The 23,021-nt window shown below is 43.3% G+C and overlaps 1 protein-coding gene across 1 annotated transcript; it reads left to right on the plus strand.

The window, feature by feature from the left end:
• The first annotated feature begins 22 nt into the window (after positions 1-22).
• On the plus strand, positions 23-21,880 carry LOC106577878 (ubiquitin carboxyl-terminal hydrolase 12). Its single transcript, XM_014156298.2, has 10 exons — positions 23-408; positions 5,684-5,764; positions 5,970-6,109; positions 6,256-6,329; positions 6,454-6,722; positions 7,066-7,142; positions 7,244-7,327; positions 8,469-8,666; positions 10,507-10,585; positions 17,723-21,880. Exons 1-10 carry the CDS (start codon positions 361-363, stop codon positions 17,822-17,824), a joined length of 1,152 nt encoding a protein of 383 aa, XP_014011773.1. The 5' UTR covers positions 23-360; the 3' UTR covers positions 17,825-21,880.
• Positions 21,881-23,021: the final 1,141 nt, after the last annotated feature.

Genomic DNA, 23,021 nt, shown 5'->3' on the forward strand with positions numbered 1-23,021 from the left:
AGTTCAACCAACAATTTCCACCTATTTTGACGGTTTGCCTCTGTTCTTTGTGACCATGCAGTGGTAGGCTAAACTACCATTTTAGTTTGCTATAATTTATTATTTACGCGACGACCGGTCAATTATAATCCATCCGCTTTAATCTGCGAGCCTCGTTGTCGCCTCCTAATTGCTGAGGCCAGGAACGGGTCTGTGAGTAAACGGTGTAGTCTGGGGAGCAGTGCACCGTGCATCAACCCGCCAGCGGCACTCCCTCATCCCCAAACTGGACGGTGCAACGGCTCCCCGGAACTCACACAGCCGTAGCGGCTGGCAACGTCTTCAAATTGGGTTTCGGTCCAATAATATGGAAAAAGACGGATGGAAATACTGATGACAGTCCGAAAGATCGCCTCGATTTGTACGATGGTACGGTATTTTTCTGTTTACAATTCGTTCTTTCCCTATGCGATGATGTTCTCCTTGCAGCTAGCTAATTGGCTAATGCTAGCTAACAGGACATGACTGAGGTTTTCCAGAAAGTTGGCTAGTTATCCAGCTAGCTAACGTACCTAGCCAGAGTTCTATAGAGGAAACAAACATTTTAATAAATAGTTGGCTGTAATTGATACATTTAGTTGTTGAATTTCAAGAGGGCAAAGTATCACCACCGATAGAATAACCAGTATATTTTAGGATCACTAGACTTCACGGGCTTGTTCTGAAGTGAAGGTGGATGAACAAGTAGCTAGTTAAGCTAACAAGCTAGCTATCGTTAGCTAGCAAAACGCCTAGCCACGAGATGACGCTAGCTAGTTATCAATAATACAAAGTTTTCTTGACAGTTAATTGGTGAACTATGTAGCTTTCTCAGTCATCGCGTTTTATTTGATCAAATCGTTTACAACCTAGTTAGCTACTAGTAACGTTAGTGAAATCCATATTGCTCAACCTTTCAACTAACTGAATTGTAGATGGCCGGCTAGCTACTACTGAACATATGCTTGGCAACAACATTGCACTGGCTAGTTAACAGGATTTTAACATGGCTAGTTAACTAACGTTAGCTGACTTCAACAAGTTAGTTAGCTATTTTTAAACGGCAGCAATGCAACGTCGCAGAGGTCAGAGGGAGTCCTCCGCATTAGAGGCGCGATGCGGTACAGCGCTCAAATTGGCATCTGTGTTGCCTCTGGAGGCTCCGATAATAGCGTTACACCATCCATATGGCTGCTCCGACCACCTCACAGATCAAGTATAAATTGGCTCTTATATCAACCTGAGCGGCGGTGCACAGGGATATGGCCCGTGATGTGAACGGCCAAAAGCGATGAGGTAGGAGCGTCCTTCTCAAATAGAACAGTAATCTGCTGCCGCTGGGTCATGTTGTCAACAATGCAGCATGGTGCATCTTCCAGAAACATGCAACATCAATATTCCATAAAATGTGTTCGAATTTTCAAACTACACTGAACAAAAATTAAAGTAACATGCAACAATTTCGAATTGTTTACTGAGTTACAGTTCATATAAGGAAATAAGTCCATTGCAATAAATTCATTGGGCCCTAATCTATGGATTTCACATGACTGGGAATAAAGACAACTTTTATTTATTTAACCAGGTAGGCCAGTTGAGAACAAGTTCTCATTTACAACTGCGACCTGGCCAAGATAAAGCAAAGCAGTGTGACAAAAACACAGAGTAACACATGGGATAAACAAACGTACATTCAATAACACAATAGAAAAATCTGTATACAGTGTGTGCAAATGAAGTAAGGAGGTTAGGCAATAAATAGGCCAATGGTGGGGAAGTAATTAGATTTTAGCGATTAACACTGGGGTGATAGATGTGCAAGTAGAAATACTGGTGTGCAAAAGAGCAGAAAAACAAATATGGGGATGAGGTAGTTGGGTGGGCTGTGTACAGCTGCAGCGATCGGTAAGCTGCTCTGACAGCTGATGCTTAAAGTTAGTGAGGGAGATATAAGTCTCCAGCTTCAGTGATTTTTGCAGTTTGTTCCAGTTATTGGCAGCAGAGAACTGGAAGGAAAGGCAGCCAAAAGAGGTGTTGGCTTTGGGGGTGACCAGTGAAATATACCTGCTGGAGCGCGTGCTACAGGTGGGTGTTGCTATGGTGACCAGTGAGCTGAGATAAGGTGGGGCTTTACCTAGCAAAGACTTATAGATGACCTGGAGCCAGTGGGTTTGGCGACGAATATGTAGCAAGGACCAGCCAACGAGAGCATACAGGTCGCAGTGGTGGGTAGTGTATGGGGCTTTGGTGACAAAACGGAGGGCACTGTGATAGACTGCATCCAATTTGCTGAGTAGAGTGTTGGAGGCTATTTTGTAAATGACATCGCCGAAGTCAAGGACTGGTAGGATAGTCAGTTTTACGAGGGTATGTTTGGCAGCACGAGTGAAGGATGCTTTGTTGTGAAATAGGAAGCCGATTCTAGATTTTAATTTTGGATTGGAGATGCTTAATATGAGTCTGGAAGGAGAGTTTTCAGTCTAACCAGACACCTAGGTATTTATAGTTGTCTACATATTCTAAGTCAGAACCGTCCAGAGTACTGATGCTAGTCTGGCGGGCGGGTGCGGGCAGCGATCGGTTGAAGAGCATGCATTTAGTTTAACTAGCATTTAAGAGCAGCTGGAGGCCACGGTTGGTCACAGATACCTTAAAGAAAAAAAAGCAGGGGTGTGGATCAGAACCAGTCAGTATCTGGTGTGACCACCATTTGCCTCATGCAGCGCAACACCCCCTTTGCATAGAGTTGATCAGGCTGTTGATTTTTTTGAATGTTGTCCCACTCCTCCTCAATGGCTGTGCGAAGTTGCTGGAGAGTGGCGGGAACTGGAACACGCTGTCGTACACGTCAATCCAGAACATCCCAAACATGCTCAATGGGTGAATGTCTGGTAAGTATGCAGGCTATGGAAGAGCTGGGACATTTTCAGTTTCCAGGAATTGTGTACAGATCTTTGCGACATGGGGCTGTGCATTATCATGCTGAAACATGAGGTGATGGTGGTGGATTAATGGCATGGCTAAGGGCCTCAGGATCTCCTTACGGTATCTCTGTACATTCAAATGACCATCGAGAAAATGCAATTGTGTTAGTTGTCCATAGCTTATACCCATACCATAACCCCGCCACCCCCATGCGTCACTCTGTTCATAACGTTGACATCAGCAAACCGCTCGCCCACACTACGCCATACACGCTATCTGCCCGGTACAGTTAAAACCGGGATTTATCCGCGAAGAGCACACTGAAGACGGTTACGACGCAGAACTGCAGTCAGGTCAAGACCCTGGTGAGGACGATGAGCTTCCCTGGGACGTTTTCTGACCGTTTGTGCAGAAGCTCTTCGGTTGTGCAAATCCACAGTTTTATCAGCTGTCCAGGTGGCTGGTCTCAGATGATCCTGCAGGTGAAGAAGCCGGATGTTGAGGTCCAGTGCTGGCGTGGTTGTACGTAGTCTGCGGTTATGAGGCCGGTTGGATGTACTGCCAAATTCTCTAAAACGATATTGGAGGCGGCTTATGGTAAAGAAATTAACATTAAATTCTTTGGCGACAGCTCTGGTGGACATTCCAGGAGTCAGCATGCCAATTGCATGCGCCCTCAACTTGAGACATCTGTGGCACTGTGTTGTGTGACAAAACTGCACATTTTAGTCGCCTTTTATTGCCCCCCAGCACAAGGTGCACCTGTGTAATGATCATGCTGTTTAATCAGCTTCTTGATATGCCACACCTGTCAGGTGGATGGATTATTTTGACAAAGGAGAAATGCTCACTAACAGGGACGTAAACACATTTGTGCACAGAATTTGAGAAGCTTTTTGTGCGTATGGAACATTTCTGGGATCTTTTATTTCAGCCCATGAAACATGGGACCAACACTTTACATGTTGCCTTCTATATTTTTACTCCGTTTTCATTGGGAAGGCAGATGAAGCATTTTTCCGTTTGCGTGTGAACACTGAATCCTCATTACTCCACGTGATTAATATAGCCTAGGCTACGTCACTTTTGTTTTGTGCCAACTTCGCTGTCGGCCAGAACGGGGCAGCTGGCTCACGCCTGGGAAGCAGCCTGCTTCCAAAACCAATGTAATCACTTTTGACCCTGTGCAAACTCCTCCCATAGGCGTAACCAGGGCCAGAAAATCAAATCCCCTCAATGCTTGTTAGCTTGAGCTTAATTGGTTTACGTAGCTATCAGCTCAATTCTATGGAATGGCAGAATGCTGGTTGGCTGTATCTTTCTAGAATACTTGGAGAGACATTCCACACGAAATGCAACTCAACCAGTTTCCTCCCGTCTCTCTGTCTAAACATCAGTTGCCAGGCAACGAGACAACCAGAGTGCCACCCTCTGTTTTTATAATCACATTGTCAGGGCTTCCCACATTTGACAAACAAGTGACGGTTTGTTTGTTTATTTACATCGACTCCCATGTCTCTGGCAAAGAAGTGCATTATCCGGTGACCGACTAAGTCAGAACTGTAATTTGGCTGAGAGGAATGAAGGATATCAGGGAGAGTTTTCCCACACAGCCTTTTTTTAAATTTAGAGTGTGCGCTGAAGGGGTTAGCTAGCCAGTTTACCCCTGTGTGTGTGACCTGTTGTCCGTCTGTCTCTGCATCTTCTACAGCTGTTGTATCATATGGAATCATCACAGACAGACAGACAGACACTGACTATTTTGCCATTCCTATATGATGATGCCATAGACTCCAGAGCATGCATAGTACATGTGTACTGATGAATAAGTACTAGGGGACCCAACCACGGTGATGGATATCGGTTCCATTATGGCATCTGTGACAGTGTTCTATCTAGTAGTCCATCTATCTCTCTATGGGACCACACCTTCTGTCCCATCATGATACTGGACTAGTGGAGGCCCAGGCAGATGGTGCACTTCATACCCTGTAAAACATTACATAATGCTTGTGAAATATTGTTGCACATCGTAAAGATAACTTAGGGGGGTCAAATGGGGTGGGGATACGCGTGAGCTGTTTGTAGTGCTGGCCGAAGAGAATGTACCTAGGCTACGTCCCAATAAGTATACTAGCATACTAAATTCAATCCAAGCATACTAACTTCTTAGATGTGCCATACTCAGGGGTCAGATAGCCTAGTTAGATTCACCCGTTGTCCCAATATGCATACTTAATAGCCTATAATGCTTGAAAAGTTTCCATGAATGCTAAAAAGCTTGTGTGGATTTTGGGATGCTTGGCCGGCCTAGAATACGGCCTGGATTACAGTCTCTGCTTGGCCGGCCTAGAATACGGCCTGGATTACAGTCTCTGCTTGGCCGGCCTAGAATACGGCCTGGATTACAGGGTCTGCTTGGCCGGCCTGGATTACAGGGTCTGCTTGGCCGGCCTAGAATACGGCCTGGATTACAGTCTCTGCTTGGCCGGCCTAGAATACGGCCTGGATTACAGGGTCTGCTTGGCCGGCCTGGATTACAGGGTCTGCTTGGCCGGCCTAGAATACGGCCTGGATTACAGTCTCTGCTTGGCCGGCCTGGATTACAGGGTCTGCTTGGCCGGCCTAGAATACGGCCTGGATTACAGGGTCTGCTTGGCCGGCCTAGAATACGGCCTGGATTGTCTGCTTGCTAAATGGCTAAAATCAATGTACATGTAATACTTACTTTCTCTTCCAGGGCGCCAATGCCTCTGCTTTGGAGAAGGAGATTGGACCAGAACAGTTTCCCGTTAATGAACACTACTTTGGATTGGTCAACGTAAGTACCAACACAACAAGATTAACAATAGCTATTGGTCAATGTAAGTTTCCTAGCATGCACCTGCACCAACACAATATTTACCAATCATTACAGTACCATGGTAACACTTTTGCCAACAATCATAACACAAGACTTATCATGTGCTTTCTCTCTTCCTCTGCATCTCCTCTCTCCTCGATCTGTCTCTTTTCCTCTCCTCCAGTTTGGGAACACCTGCTACTGTAACTCTGTGCTGCAGGCTCTCTACTTCTGCCGTCCGTTCAGGGAGAAGGTCCTGGCCTACAAGGTCCAGCCCAGACGTAAAGAGTCACTGCTCACCTGTCTTTCTGACCTCTTCAACAGGTAATGGGAGAGAATATGCTGAACTCTCAGCTCCGCTCCTATCCTCTTGTGTGAACACATTTTAAAGGGTTCTTGGAACCAAAAATAGATAATGGGGAAAAAGGCCAGTACTCACTTGGATATAAGATGCAATAAATTTTTTGCAGCATCGCCACACAGAAGAAGAAGGTGGGAGTCATCCCTCCCAAGAAGTTCATCTCACGACTGAGGAAAGAAAATGGTGAGAGGGGGATGTGAGGGAGGAAGGAGTGATGGGGGGGAGGGAAGAATAATGTATCTATAAGGAAAATGTATTAACTTAGACGGTTCAGAACTCTTCCTTCTTTCTTTATCGCTCCCTCCAGAGTTGTTTGACAACTACATGCAACAGGATGCCCATGAGTTCCTCAACTACCTCCTCAACACTATCGCTGACCTGCTGCAGGAGGAGGAGAAGAGCCAGGAGAGGCAGCAGAATGGAAAACTGTTGCAGAACGGAGGAGGAGGAGTTGGGGGCAGCAGCGGGACGGGAGGAGGACCGGGTGAGGAGGGGGAGAAGACACAGCAGACCTGGGTCCACGAGATCTTCCAGGGAACCCTAACAAACGAGACGCGCTGCCTCAACTGTGAAGCTGTAAGTGGAGGGAGATCCAAGATGAAGGCTGTTAATAGGGTGATGAATGGGGCAGGGAGCTGTAATGGAGGCCAGGCTATGCCAGTTTCCATATACTATACTGTGATGGGGAGATCCAAGCTGGAGACTGTTATTGCATTTGAAATAAAGGAAATGAATAGGCCCAGAAGCTGTAATGTATGTCTGCCTGTGCCAGATTTCAAATACTTTTAATGGGAGAAGGAGAGCCAAAATGGAGACTGTTATTGGATTTGAAATGCCGGAAATCAATGGGGCCAGGAGCTGTTTCCTGATACTGTACTGTGTTTAGTGTTAATGTAACCAGTGTCCTGTCTGTGTCCAGGTGAGCAGTAAAGACGAAGACTTCCTGGACCTGTCTGTAGATGTTGAGCAGAACACCTCCATCACACACTGTCTCAGGTAGGCACACACACCTGGACCACACAGTTGTGCTCAATTGGAGAAAGTGTTAGTGAAATTCGTTACTCGGTGTGTGAGGTCACTGTTTCTTCTCTCCACAGGGGTTTCAGCAACACAGAGACACTATGTAGTGAATACAAGTACTACTGTGAACAGTGTCGGAGTAAACAGGAAGCACAGAAAAGGTGAGATGGCTGCTCTAAAAATGGATTTAGACAGCAGTTGGATTTGACATAGATGATGATGATGATGATGATGAAGGCCTGGAGTTTTCCATGGTGATAAATACAGGCTAACACTACAAAAACGGCCGCTGTTGTTGCTAGGAGAAATGGTCTGTTTTGAAAAGTGCATTATGGTTTTTACTCTGACGCTGCAGAGTGAGTGGTGTAGTTAGTCTGAATACAGCTGTGTATACCAACTGGCTGACGTGCTAACTGTAGCTTGGCCTGGTACGTGTTCAGATGTTAAGTGGACTTGATCATCTCTGTTAGTGTATTTTATTAGGATCTCCATTAGCTGTTGCGAAAGCGGGCAGCTACTTTTCTTGGGGTCCACTTGAAACATGACAATACAGAATGACATAACACAGAGCATTAACAGACAAGAACAGCTCAAGGACAGAACTACATACGTTTTTAAAAACGGCTCACAGCCTACATATCAATACATACACACAAGCCATGTAGGTCAAATAGGGGAGAGGCGTGTGAGGGGTGCTGTGTATCTTGGGTTGAATACTTAAACACTCCAGCTAAGGGCTCCATACATCCCAGCCCAGGCCTCTACTCCCCCCTAAAAAGCCCACTTCATTTGGGCAGTGCAGGAATGGAGAGGCTGTAGTACCTAATACAGTGTACAGGGTCAGCTGCACCCAATCCGCCATCTTCCAGATGCAGACCGGGGTACAGAAATATAAGGAAGGAAGAGAAATAAACGTTCACTTAAAACACACAACGTAAGAGCTATTCCTTGCTGCATCGCTACACCATCCTGTAGTAACATATGAATGGGTTCTATATGATTAGAAATAGGAAGCATGTGATGATCCCGGTGCTACATCTGAAGACCTTTAAACCCTAACCCTAACATTGACACCAATACTATATTTTATATTGTAGTCATTTAGCAGACGCTCTCATCCGGAGTGACTTACAGGAGCAGTTAGGGTTAAGTGCCTTGCTCAAGGACACATCAGCAGATTTTTCACCTAGTTTGCTCTGGCATTCGAACCGGCAACCTTTTGGTTTCTGGCCCAACACTCTTAACCGCTGGGCTAGCTGCCGCCCTACTAACGGTAACATTGTCGATGGTTGTTATTATTAGGATGCGTGTGAAGAAGCTGCCTATGATCCTGGCCTTACATCTGAAGAGGTTTAAATACATGGACCAGCTGCAGCGTTATACCAAGCTGTCCTATCGCGTCGTCTTCCCTCTGGAGCTCCGCCTCTTCAACACCTCAGGAGACGCCACCAACCCCGACCGCATGTACGATCTGGTCGCCGTGGTCGTCCACTGTGGAAGGTAAAGAGAGAGAGAGTGTGTGTGTGTCTGTGGTAACTTGAACAGACATATACATACAGATAGACATGCAGTCTTTTGTGATAACTCTATAATGGCTGTCTGTGTTCCTCTCTGTCTGCAGAGGTCCACGCCATGGTCATTTACCCATGTCTAAAATGTGTACAGTGCCTTCAGAAAGTATTCATAGCCCTTGACTTGTTCCACATTTTTGTTGTTACAGCCTGAATTCAAAATGGATTACATAAAAATAACACACACACTATACCCCATAATGACGTCACTATACCCCATAATGACGTCACTATACCCCATAATGACGTCACTATACCCCATAATGACGTCACTATACCCCATAATGACGTCACTATACCCCATAATGACAAAGTGAAAACATGTTATTAGAAATAAAATGCAGAAATATCTCATCAGGTATTCATAAGTCTCAATACATGTTAGAATCCCCTTTGTCAGAGATTACAGTTGTGAGTCTTTCTGGGTGAGTCTTTCTGGGTAAGTCTCTAAGAGCTTTCCACTCCTGGATTGTACAATATTTGCACATTATTATTTTTAACATTCTTCATCTGTCGAGTTGGTTGTTGATCGTAACACATTGTATTCAGGGCATAAAATTAATTTCTTTGTCACATTTTTTTGTAGTATCAATCATTCAATCAATCAAATGTATTTATAAAGCCCTTCTTACATCAGCTGATGTCTCAAAGTGCTGTACAGAAACCCAGCCTAAAACCCCAAACAGCAATGCAGGTGTAGAAGCACGGTGGCTAGGAAAAACTCCCTAGAAAGGCATGAACCTAGGAAGAAACCTAGAGAGGAACCAGGCTATGAGGGATGGCCAGTCCTCTTCTGGCTGTGCCGGGTGGAGATTATAACAGAACATGGCCAAGATGTTCAAATGTTCATAGATGACCAGCAGGGTGAAATAATAATAATCACAGTGGTTGTAGAGGGTGCAACAGATCAGCACCTCAGGAGTAAATGTCAGTTGGCTTTTCATAGCCGAGCATTCAGAGTACCTCTACTGCTCCTGCTGACAGGTAGCACGTCCGGTGAACAGGTCAGGGATCCATAGCCTCAGTATTACTTTACTGCTTTATTGCAAACAGGATGCATGTTTTGGAATATTTTTATTCTGTACAGGGTTCCTTCTTTTCACTCTGTCATTTAGCTTAGTAGTGTGGAGTAACTGCAATGTTGTTGATCCACCCTCAGTTTTCTCCTATCACAGCTAATAAACTCTGTTTTAAAGTCACCATTGGCCTCAAGGTTAAATCCCTGAGCGGTTTATTAAGGACTCCTGTATCTTTGTAGTAACTGGGTGTATTGATGCACAACTGGAATGAATAACTTCACCATACTCAAAGGGATATTCAATGTCAGTTTTTATTTATTTATATTTTTAATCTACCAATGGATGCCCTTCTTTGCGAGGCATTGTAAAATCTCCCTGGTCTTTGTGGTTGAATCTGTGTTTGAAATGCACTGCTCGACTGAGGGTCCTTTAGGTAATTGTATGTGGGGTACAGAGATGAGCTAGTCATTCAGAAAATCATGTTCAACACTATTATTGCAATTTATGTGACTTGTTAAGCTAATTTTACTACTTAAGTTTTTTTAGGCTTGCCATTACAAAGGAGTTGAATACTTGACTCAATACATTTCAGTTATTAATTTTTAAACATAAAAACTAAAAAAATCCACTTTGACATTGTTTGTAGGCCAGTGACACAAAATCTCAATTGAATGAATTTTAAATTCAGGCTGTAACATAAAATGTGGGAAAAGTCAAGGGGTGTGAATACTTTCCTCTCTGTGTCCCCAGTGGTCCAAACCGTGGTCATTACATCACCATAGTGAAGAGTCATGGCTTCTGGCTCCTGTTTGATGATGACATCGTAGAGGTAAGGAGGGATTGACCTCTTCAATAATATCTCTCTCCCACCCTCTATTTCTCTTTCTCTCTCTCTCTATTTCTCTCTCTCCCCTCTCTATTTCTCTCTCGCTCTCCCACCCTCTTTCTTTCTTCAATCTAATATTAGTCTATAGTACTCCCACGTAACACTCAAACTGGGTTCTCAAATTATGGTTTAACACTAAAAGCACAGATGACGTATTTTGGACATCATGTGAATTTCAAAAATTGTAATATCTCTGCCGTTTTTTTGTTATTGTCGTGTCCCCCTCGGTCCTTGACTTCTAAATAAGTCTTTAACAAACAAACTTTGGTATAATTTTGATATCACAAACTGCAGTTTTAGGATGACAAGTCATTTTTCTCCCCTACAACTCCTTCACCCGACAGTTGGCTGCATCTGACAATGACCCATTGAAACTACAACATAACTATATCCAAACTAATTTCACACACAATAATAGCTGTAGCCTTAAGACAATAATAAATGGGCAATATTATCAATTTCCCTGCGAAGGAAGAGACTGCAGAGCAGCGTGGGTAATTGACAAAAAAAAAAAAAACTTTTTTCAAATGATCCTACAGAGGTTCGTGCTGGTCGTTTTCTATTGAAAAGTTGGATTCTAAGGTTTCAAAAACGCCTACATTTGTCAAACGACTCTTAAAATTGAGCAGATCGGCTCCATTTCAAAATATCACTTTTGTCGAATAACCGCAATTCCTCGCGTTCCATCCTTGAGCTCTCGTGGCACCTTATAGCCTACGCTACTAAGCACAGACTAGTAACATGATAAAACTTCAAATAGACTGTTCTGTTCTTTTGAAATCCATTTTCTTTAATAATGTTTCCTAAGACCTGCCTTAACAGGCTCTCATGAGTGGCGCAGCGGTATAGGCACTGCATCTCAGTACTAGAGGCGTCACTACAGACCCTGGTTCGATTCCAGGCTGTATCACATCTGGCTGTGATTGAGTCCCATAGGGTGGCGTCGTTAGGGTTTGTCTGGGGTAGGCCGTCATTGTAAATAAGGATTTGTGCTTAACTGACTTGCCTAGTTAAATAAAATGAGATAATTCATGAATTTCTTTGTGCTGGTGAAGAACACTGAAATGTTTTTTTCCCCCTCGTTTCTACATAAAGCCTATTGTAATAAACTATTGAAATTGCTATTGTGTTCTTTGAAATGTGTTTCGTATTCTATTGTTACCTAAGATCTTCATAAACACAACCGAATGATTATTATTGCCATAGCCTATATTGAATGTGTTTATTAGGCCGTTAGAATGTTGACGCCCCAAAGGCTTAAACTGGGATTCCTTGAGGCCTGGCCATTCCAGTGTTAAAGATGGGGTTTGCCGGAGGAAAGCAAAACAGTGGTAAAATAAACTGTTGTTTTTACGGCTCGGCCAGGCAATAAATGTCTCTGCAGGCGCCTCCAATAATGATGTGTTGTTAACAACTGACACAATACATCACTTTCACACTCCTGGTGTAAACCATTAGATCTCAGATTCTACTAACTCATTCACAGCATCCATACAGACCCATCAGGTATTCCAGGCTGCAGTCCTCCACCCCCACCCCCACTTTCTACCAGACCTGGGTTCAAGAACTATTTGCAATCATTTCAAATACTTTATCTGGGCTTGAATATGCTTGCCTGGCACAATGGAACCAATTAAATGCTCTCAAGGAGTGCAAATCCTGCCCATCTGGCACTCCAGGCGGGCTAGAGAAAATGCTAGAAGTATTTGTAAGATTTTTGCTCCCAATGGTGTCTGGAATGCCGTCCTCCTTCTGCTCTGGTCGACCCAGATAGATCCTGGTGGCTGTGTGAATAATGGAGAATTTTAGGGAGCAGGAGAGACGCTGGGAATACCAGGAGACTGGGAATACCAGTTTTTTAGATTAGTTAGAATGACTGGAGGATTATGGGAGAGAAAGGGTAAGGGTGTGTGATGGGTTGTGCGTATGGTAGTCTTTGTCTCTCACACAGTCATAGCACAGGATGAAGTACTTCACCCCCTGTAGAAAGTGAAGCAGGCCTACTCCTGTGTCTGTTGAAATGCTTTCAGCCCAGGTCAAATTGGGAAAAAGTCCACGCAGAGCCATGTACGCTGTGTTCAGACCCCTTCCCTTTTATACATTACGTTATAGTCTTATTTTAAAATGTATTCCATCTCCTCAATCTACACACAATACCCCATAATGACAAAGCGAAAACAGGTTTTTAGAATTTTTTGCTAATTTATAAAAAATAATGAACAAACCTTATTTGCATAATTATTCCGACCCTTTGCAATGAGACTCAAAATTGAGCTCAGGTGCATCCTGTTTCCATTGATTATCCTTGAGATGTTTCTACAACTTGATTGGAGTCCACCTGTGGTAAATTAAATAGATTGGACATGATTTGGAAAGGCACGCACTTGTCTATATAAGGTCCCACAGTTGACTGAAAACCAAACGATGAGGTCGAAGGAATTGTCCATAGAGCTCCGAGACAGGATTGTGTCGAGGCACAGATCTGGGGAAGGGTACCAAAAAATTCCTGCAGCATTGAAGGTCCCCAAGAACACAGTGACCTCAATCATTCTTAAGTGGAAGAAGTTTGGAACAACCGAGACTCTTCCTAGAGCTGGCCACCCAGACAAACTGAGCAATCGGGGGAGAAGGGCCTTGGTCAGGGAGGTGAAGGGCCTTGGTCAGGGAGGTGACCAATGGTCACTCTGACAGAGCTCCAGAGTTCCTCCAGACAACCATCTCTGCAGCACTCCACCAATCAAGCCTTTATGGTAGGGTGGCCAGACGGAAGCCACTCCTCAGTAAAAGGAACATGACAGCCCGCTTGGAGTTTGTCAAAAGGCACCTAAAGGACTCTCAGACCATGAGAAACAAGATTCTCTGGTCTGATGAAGCCAAGATTAAACTCTTTGGTCTGAATGCCAAGCGTCACGTCTAGAGGAAACCTGGCACCAAACAGTAGTTTATGGCTCTGTTTCAAATGTACCCGCAGTGGTATGTTATAGCCATCGAAGGGCCTGGTTTTTCCATTCGGTGTAGACGCTTCCAATAGGCACAGCTCTAGGATCAGCTTACTGGGTTTACCCAGTGTAACCATTCGAGGGGAGAATTCAAAACTGATCGAAGATCAGTGTCTAGGGGTTTTTCCACTATGGGAAAGAGTCCCATCTGAACATCTGGTGGACGTGCAGGCTCTGGCTGGGTGATGGAGTTTCCGCTGGGCTTGGTAACATGTTAACTCCAAGACACTGGTCTCAGATCAGGTTTGGGTTTAGGGTCAGTAGGCTGATCCTAGATCCAGTGTTTCCCCTATATGCATTTAGCAGAAGCGCACCGCCACTGCAAAGAAAAAAATCTGTGTGTGATTTTTATTTGTTATTTTCGGGGGGATGGTAAAATGTTATCAGTGTAAACTGAAACAACTATATCCGGATATTAAGTATATCATTTTTTAAATAAGAATCTTTGAGAACTAACAATCACCAAATAAAAACTAGACACTATAATCAAAAAATGTAATGGCATGGGGCCCCCATTTTATTTTATGTTTGAGTCACTTCGATAGGATAAGAAAACGGCATAAGCCATACCAAAATGTGTTGAATTTCAGGAAATTAGCTTTAAAACAGCAACATTTTGTCTCTGCGGCGAAGAGGGCCACTAAAACCGTGCCATTGGCCACGCCCCTACCACGTCCCCCCATCCCCTCCTCACTAACTTTGCCACCGCTACTGAAAAAAATCATAGGGGAAACACTGCTAGATCTGTAGCTAAGGGGAAACCTGGAACAGAATTGAATAGTAGACTTGGCTTCTTTATTTTCTCTTCTTTCCCCTGTCTCTCCTCCTCCCTCCCCCTCTTCTTTGTCATTTGGCTGGCACTGAAACTGGAGAGCTAGTAAACATTGTGGCCTCACTACTCTAGCCCCACAATTGGTAGAAGCACAAGCTATTTATTCAGTTTTTTTCATTGAGGGTTGTATCCACATGTTTCACCTAGAGCTGGGACGGTGAACCGAGAAAAAAAAAAAAAAATGTGGTGCACATTGTTATAAAGGTTTCGTTCGATTTATCGTTATCGCATCAATTCAGCCAAGTTATCGTGATATGGATTTTTGTCCATATCGCCCAGCCCTAGTTTTACCATGAACATTATACTATTCTTAAAGAGTTCCAAAATGTGTATGACCAGTAACACAGAACACAGTAGAAAGACGGGGCTCTCTTTAAACATGGGGCTCTGGAGAAAACTAGTGAACTATATACATGCTGAACTACAGTGCCTTCAGAAAGTATTCAGATCCCTTGACTTTTTCTACATTTTGTTACGTTACAGCCTTATTCTGGAATTGATTAAATTGATGGGGGGGGGGGGGGGGGAGAAACTATCTACACAATACCCCATAATGATAAAGCAATAACAGTTTATTTAAAATGTAAAGAAATTGAAATATCACCTTTACATAAATATTAAGACCTTTTACTCGGTACTTTGTTGAAGTACTTTTGGCAGTGATTACAGCATTGAGTCTTCTTTTGTACAGGTTTGGCACACCTGTATTTGGGGTATTTGTTTCTCCCATTCTTCTCTGCAGATCCTCTCAAGCTCTGTCAGGTTGGATGGGGAGCTTCACTGCACAGCTATTTTCAGGTCTCTCCAGAGATGTTAGATCGGGTTCAAGTCCGGGCTCTGGCTGGGCCACTCAAGAACATTCAGAGACTTGTCCCGAAGCCACTCCTGCGTTGTCTTGGCTGTGTGCTGAGGGTTGTTGTCCTGTTGGAAGGTGAACCTTCTTCCCAGTCTGAGGTCCTGAGCACTCTGGAGCAGGTTTTCATCAAGGATCTCTCTGTACTATGCTCCGTTCATCTTTGCCTCGATCCTAACTAGTCTCCCAATCCCTGCCTCTGAAAAACATCCCAACAGCATGATGCTGCCACCACCATGCTTCACCTTAGGGAGGGTGACAGGTTTCCTCCAGACATGACGCTTGGCATTCAGGCCAAAGAGTTCAATCTTGGTTTCATCAGACCAGAGAATCTTGTTTCTCATTGTCTTAGAGTCTCCCTCAATTGCATAGTTTGGCTGGGCGGCCAGCTCTAGGAAGAGTCTTGGGGGTTCAAAACGGCTTCATTTAAGAATGATGGAGGCCACTGTGTTCTTGGGGACCTTCAATGCTGCAGACATTTTTTGGAACCTTTCCCCAGATCTTTGCCTCGACACAATCCTGTCTCGGGGCTCTGCAGACAATTCCTTCGACCTCGTGGCTTGGTTTTTACTCTGACATGCATGGTCACCTGTGGGACTTTATACAGACAGGTGCATTCCTTAACAAATCATGTCCAATCAATTGAATTTACCACAGGTGGACTCGAAGTTGTAGAAACATCTCAAGGATGATCAATGGAAACAGGATGCACCTGAGCTTAATTTCGAGTTTCATAGCAAAGGGTCTGATTACTTATGTTAAGGTATTTGTATTCATTTTTAATACATTTGCAAAAATTTCATATACCTGTTTTCATTTTGTCATCGTGGGGTATTGTGTGTAGATTGCTGAGGATAAAAAAAAAAAAAAAAAAATTGAATAAAAATATAACGTAACAAAATGTGGAAAAAGTCAAGGGGTCTGAAATACTTTCCGAAGGCACTGTATATGCTGAACTATGTACAGTGTATTTGGAAAGTTTTCAGACCCCTTGACTTTAAAAAAAATTCTCATCAATCTACGCACTACCGAATAATGACAGCGAAAACAGGTATATAGAACTTTTTGCAAATGTATAAAAAAAAAAAACAGATGCCTTATTTGCAAAGGTATTCAGACTCTTTGCCCTGAGACTTGAAATTGAGCTCAGATGCATCCTGTTTTCATTGATCATCCTTGATGTTTCTACAACTTGATTGGATTCCATTTGTGGTAAAGACCAAGAACCTGATGGTCACTCTGACAGAGCTCCAGAGTTCCTCTTTGGAGATGGTTGTCCTTCTGGAAGGTTCTCCCAACTCTGCAGCATTCCACCAATCAGGCCTTTATGGTAGAGTTGCCAGACGGAAGCCACTCTTCAGTAAAAGTCACATAACAGCCCGCTTGGAGTTTGCCAAAAGTCACCTAAAGGACTCTCAAACCATGAGAAACAAGATTTGCTGGTCTGATGAAACCAAGATTGAACTCTTTGGCCTGGATGCCAAGCGTCACGTCTGAAGGAAACCTGCCACCATCCCTTTGGTGAAGCATGGTGGTGGCAGCATCATGCTGTGGGGATGTTTTTAGCGGCAGGGACTGGGAGACTAGTCAGGGTTGAGGCAAAGATGAACGGAGCAAAGTACTGAAAGATCGTTGAAACCCTGTTCCAGGGCGCTCTGGACCGCAGACTGGGGTGAAGGTTCAACTTCCAACAGGACAACAACCCTAAGCACACAGCCAAGACAACGCAGGGGTGGCTTTGTGACAAGTCTCAATGTCCTTGAGTGGCCCAACCAGAGCCTGAACTTAAACCCGATCGATTGTCTCTGGAGAGACCTGAAAATAGCTGTGCAGCGATGCTCTGCATCCAACCTGACAGAGGTTGAGGGGATCTGCAGAGAAGAATGAGAGAGAATCACCAAATACAGACGTGCCAAGCTTGTAGCGTCACACCCAAGACTCAATACTGTAATAGCTACCAGGTGCTTGAACAAAGTACTGAGTAAAGGGTCTGAATACTTATGTAAATATGATATTTCAGTATTGTTTTTTAAAAATACATTTGCAATTAAAAAAAGGCCTATTTTTACTTTGTCATTATCGTGTATTGTGTTTAGATTGATGTAAAAATAAATGAATCCATTTTAAAATAAGGGTGTCCCGTAACAAAATGTGGAAAAAGTCAAGGGGTCTCAATAGTTTCCGAATGCACTGGTGAATTATACGGTGAACTATATACAGGGCATTCGGAAAGTATATATGGTGAACTAATATATATGGTGAACTATATGTCGCTATACGTCTGTATCGTGCCAGAAGATAACAACATATGGTGAATAATAGGTTATGGAAGGGTGTCTGTTCTCCTTTTCTAATCTTAAACTCCTCCCTCTTCTTACCTTCTCCAACTTTTCTAGAAAATTGACGCCCAGGCGATCGAGGAGTTCTACGGTCTAACGTCAGACATTTCCAAGAACTCTGAGTCCGGTTACATCCTGTTCTACCAGTCCCGGGACTGAACCAGCCAATGGGATTTGGACTCAGCATAGGGAGGGGCTTGGGCTGCCACAGGCCCCGACCAGCCCACCATCCGTTATAAATATTCAGGCTTTACAGCAGAGCTTTGCACTGTGGAGCGCCAGGAGTATGGATGGAGGATCTTCAGCAGACAGGAGCCAACGATGGCCGAGCAACCCATCAGTGTGACAGGATATGACTTCATTGGAGAAGAAGATCAGCGACCAGGGATCGTTATGCTTTGTCATAGTCAAGATCGTCCTGATGGTCTCTCTCTATGGTTTGATGGTAGATTAGAAAATATGTTGGCTTGGCTAGCTCGCCGCTTACATAGCGTGTCGTCATTACTGGTGTCCTTGTCATACATTGTGCCACTGCGGTGGTGTTAAACAGCAGTTTGGTTGGATGAAAAGTAGATCTGCCATTTCCTGAATGTTCTCCTTTTTCTTTGTTGTTGGTTTGGAGAGTGGGGTGGAGAGAAGAGTTTGGTCCCTTTTTGCAGCTCAGCAGGCCAGATCTGATTGTGTTATATTACGGTTTGGATGCTAAAAACTGCACGTCTGTTTTTAAAGGGACACGTGTGCTCTCTAGCCCCCCCCTCCTCTGGCAACCACAGCAAACTACACCACACACACTACAAAACGCCTGGCAACCACAGCAAACTACACCACACACACTACAAAACGCCTGGCAACCACAGCAAACTACACCACACACACTACAAAACGCCTGGCAACCACAGCAAACTACACCACACACACTACAAAACGCCTGGCAACCACAGCAAACTACACCACACACACTACAAAACGCCTGGCAACCACAGCAAACTACACCACACACACTACAAAACGCCTGGCAACCACAGCAAACTACACCACACACACTACAAAACGCCTGGCAACCACAGCAAACTACACCACACACACTACAAAACGCCTGGCAACCACAGCAAACTACACCACACACACTACAAAACGCCTGCCAACCACAGCAAACTACACCACACACACTACAAAACGCCTGCCAACCACAGCAAACTACACCACACACTACAAAACGCCTGCCAATCACATATGTATGTTGTATGTCTCCTAATCAAGCAAGTTCCTCATTGGTGTCAATAGCAGTGTTTCAAATGGCACCTTTATCTAGTGCACTCCAAATGTAGTGCACTAGATATGGAGTAGGTTCTCATTTAGCTCCTCCACTTCCTGTCACCTGATCTGAACCTTCCAATCGGAGCCTGATGTAGACAGACGTTTCTTTTCTCTTTTTTTTTTGAACGCACAAGTTAACCGAACATAGCTGTTGTTTGGTAATGTTAAATATGTGTTACACTGCCAGTTAGAGTAACTAACTTCACTCTTTATAGGCTACGTCCCGATATCTATACTAGCACACTGCTAAGTATGCATGCCCAATATATTCTAAGTAGTGTGCTAGTGCAGATTTTGGAACGGAACCGATTTCTCTCAACAGAGAGCAAAATGGAATGTGGCCCACTATTCAAAAAGCTTCTCAGAGTAGGAGTGCTGATCTACAATTGGTTTGGCCATGTAGATCATAACCAATCAGATTCTTATGGACAGGGACCTGATCCTAGATCAGGGGTTTTATGAATACAGGTCCTGATCCATAGCTCTGACATGGGAGGTGTTTTATATATTATATTAGCTAGGACTAGAGTGGGGGACAGGGACCTGATCCTAGATCAGGGGTTTTATGAATACAGATCCATAGCTCTGACATGGGAGGTGTTTTATTTATTATATTAGCTAGGACTAGAGTGGGTCCTGTGTTAAGTTGAATGTACAGTAAGGAACTGGCTGTTCATTGGTTGGCCCATACACAGGGCCTGGAGTTTTCACCTATCCTGACCAGTACTAGTTATATAACTGCATCCCAAATGGCACCCTATTCCCTACGTAGTGCACTTTTTTTTTTACTTTGGCTCGTAGGGTCTCATAGGCGCATTTGGAGTGTGGGAGAGTTAAACTATCTACCTAGTAAACACTAGTACACTCCTCTAGCCTATAGGCTACTATCTACCTAGTAAACACTAGTACACTCCTCTAGCCTATAGGCTACTATCTACCTAGTAAACACTAGTACACTCCTCTAGCCTATAGGCTACTATCTACCTAGTAAACACTAGTACACTCCTCTAGCCTATATGGTTCACTCTCTCTGAGTCACAAAGGACACCCTATTTCTCATGTGTGTGTGTGTGTGTGTGTTAAACAGTGGTTTGACCCCTTTTTTTCTCTATGGGTTATTGCTGACAGTGCGATTGACACACACACACACACACACACACACGGCCAACACACTTGGGTTGATTTTTGTGTTTGGAGTAAGCGACCCACGGACACGCACACAGCAGGACACCGTACAGAAAAACAGCTTTCCGTAGTGTGTATTCCAGCCTAGCTTAGAGGGACATGAAATGCAGCCTGATGGTCCGTAAATACTGTTTAGCTCTAGTAGCTTCATATGTTACCAACACACTACACTGGTCTGTAATGAATCCTGTTTTACTTCCTGGTTCTGTCTCAGTAGTCTAACGGGGCTTCTTCATCTCCTCTCCATCTGCAGTGATGTATAAACACTGGGTAGAGGACAGAAACTTTTGATATGCCTTTCCAGGTAGTTTCTTTCACATCAATGCAGATGAAGGAAAGGAAACTAGAGGAGAGGACACCACGTTAGACTATTGTGACTCAGCCCCTCCATGTATAAGAGGAGTTCGAAGGTCATTTTAGCTGTTGGGTCTTTTTAGGTTCAGGTTGAAGTTGACCCCCAGGCACAGATCTAGGATCTGTGGAATCTACCTTTACCATTAATCCTCAAATTGACCATTTAGGTTGGAAACTTCTCAAACAGATCAGTCTGTAAAGGTGTTTTCAGCCGTTCTGTTTCTTTAAATGTGCTGACACATCCCGTGTCCCAAATGACACCCCTATTCCCTATATAGGGCACTGATTTTGACCAGAGCCCTGTGCACCAGATTGGGATGCACCCATACCACCGCACCTCCATCAAATGGATGAGATGGGAAGTGATGTTAAACAAGGATGGGGAACAACCTATATTAAAACTAGGGTCTTTTGTTTTTATTTAAGTATAATTATTTACGAATGTTATGTTGACCTTTTCCTAGATGTGTCTTTAAAACATATATGTATATTTGACTAATTTAGTCCTACCATTCTTGTGTAGGCATATGAGATGAATGTGGTTTGGAATTATTTGGGGGTAATATTTCAGAGATGATTCGTTACCAATGGCAACCTATTCCCTATTTAGTGCACTACTTTTGACCATGTTTTCCCATAGGGCTCTGGTCAAAAGTAGTTCACTATATAGGGAATAAGGTGCTGTTTGGAACACAAATATTTACAAATGTGTAAATAAGATATTATTGGGGTATAATTCATTGCTTGAAATAGAGGTCCATGCATTAACGTGATCGGTAATGTTAAATTTGGGTCTAGCGTTTTTCTTGACCTCGTGACCTAACCAGGAAAAACTCTGGACCCTAGTAATAGCTTCTAACTAATATCTAGGGCCCAAGTTTAGGGAAAAACTCCCTGGTCCTACAAATATTACCTGGCCAATATTAAAGCACTCCCTCGCCAAACTAAATATTTTATTTTATAAATAGTCATGACGCAAAGCCGATATGCTCTGTTTGTAGAATCTTCTTCTTTTGAATGACTTTGCAGGGTTATTTTATCTTTCTAACCGAACTATATTAAAAAGAGTGGGGTCAATTCCATTTCAACTAAACTTGACATGGGAGACTCGTTGATGGATGTCCACTTCACTTATTTAATTAGCCATTGAACCGGATTCTGCTCTTCTGTACAAGGTGATTTAAATGGAAGTACACGTTGAGAAAGTGAGCCGTGTGTATTGGGGTGCAGAGAGGTCTCGGCCCTGATGCAGTGAAGCTTGGTATGGTAACAAAACAAAGCACTCCAATAAATAAACTACTGGTGTTAGATGGGGAGGGAAAAAATAAATCAAAGTGCGTTGTCATTTTTTTCCCCTCAGTCTGTCTCTGTGTGTTCTGTTACATTCTGTTACACTGTACATTTAGAAGTACTGTTGAACATGTACAGGTTTTTGTACTGGTAAAAACAGGATGTTCTCTTCTCTCGTGTTGCTGCTATCTCTACTGACTCCTATCATTGTTCTACACTCATGTCTTTTCCAGAACTACACCACAATCCAAAACAAATACTACAGAAATTCCCCAAACGTTACACATTAGGGATGTACTTTGATAACTTCACAAAGCTGGGAATCAACAACCCTTTTTTTTCGTCTTGAGATCTGTTTTACCTCTTGAAGATATTTCCCCCATTTGTATTCAATAAAGAATGACGAAGCAACAATTGTACATTTTAATTTGGATCAGGTGCATAATACTGGTAGGATACAACCGTCAATAAGAAATAGACAAACGTCAAGGTTTAGCTTCACCTTGAGGGACTCTCGCTTGTTAAAGTATAGAATATTATTGCCAAGGTGAAGGATCTAAATATCCATTTAGCGAGCACCTGATGGAACAAGTGTTTTGTTTAATTTCAACACAACTTAAAAGGATAAGAACACTAGTACACATGAATACAAAAACAAAAAAGTGACAAAGTACTGCATTTACATGGTAAGGACAAGGTTATCATAAAGTAGAAGATGCTATAACAGCTGTGTCTCTGGTAGCCTATACACAGCGTTCTCTCTCAATCTTCAGGTACAGTTGAAGTCGGAAGTTTACATACACGTAGGTTGGTGTCATTAAAACTCGTTTTTCAACCACTCCACACATTTCTTTGTTAACAAACTATAGTTTTGGCAAGTCGGTTAGAACATCTACTTTGTGCATGACAAGTAATTTTTCCAACAATTATTTACAGACAGATTATTTCACTTATAATTCACTATCACAATTCCAGTGGGTCAGAAGTTTACATACACTAAGTTGACTGTGCCTTTAAACAGCTTGGAAAATTCCAGAAAATGTCATGGCTTTAGAAGCTTCTGTTAGGCAAATGTACATCATTTGAGTCAATTGGAGGTGTACCTGTGGATGTATTTCAAGGTCTACCTTCAAATTCAGTGCCTCTTTGCTTGACTTCATGGGAAAATCAAAAGAAATCAGCCAAGACCACAGAAAAAAATTGTTGACCA

Source organism: Salmo salar, chromosome ssa18, assembly GCF_905237065.1.
Source record: "Salmo salar chromosome ssa18, Ssal_v3.1, whole genome shotgun sequence".
Taxonomy (NCBI): Eukaryota; Metazoa; Chordata; class Actinopteri; order Salmoniformes; family Salmonidae; genus Salmo; species Salmo salar.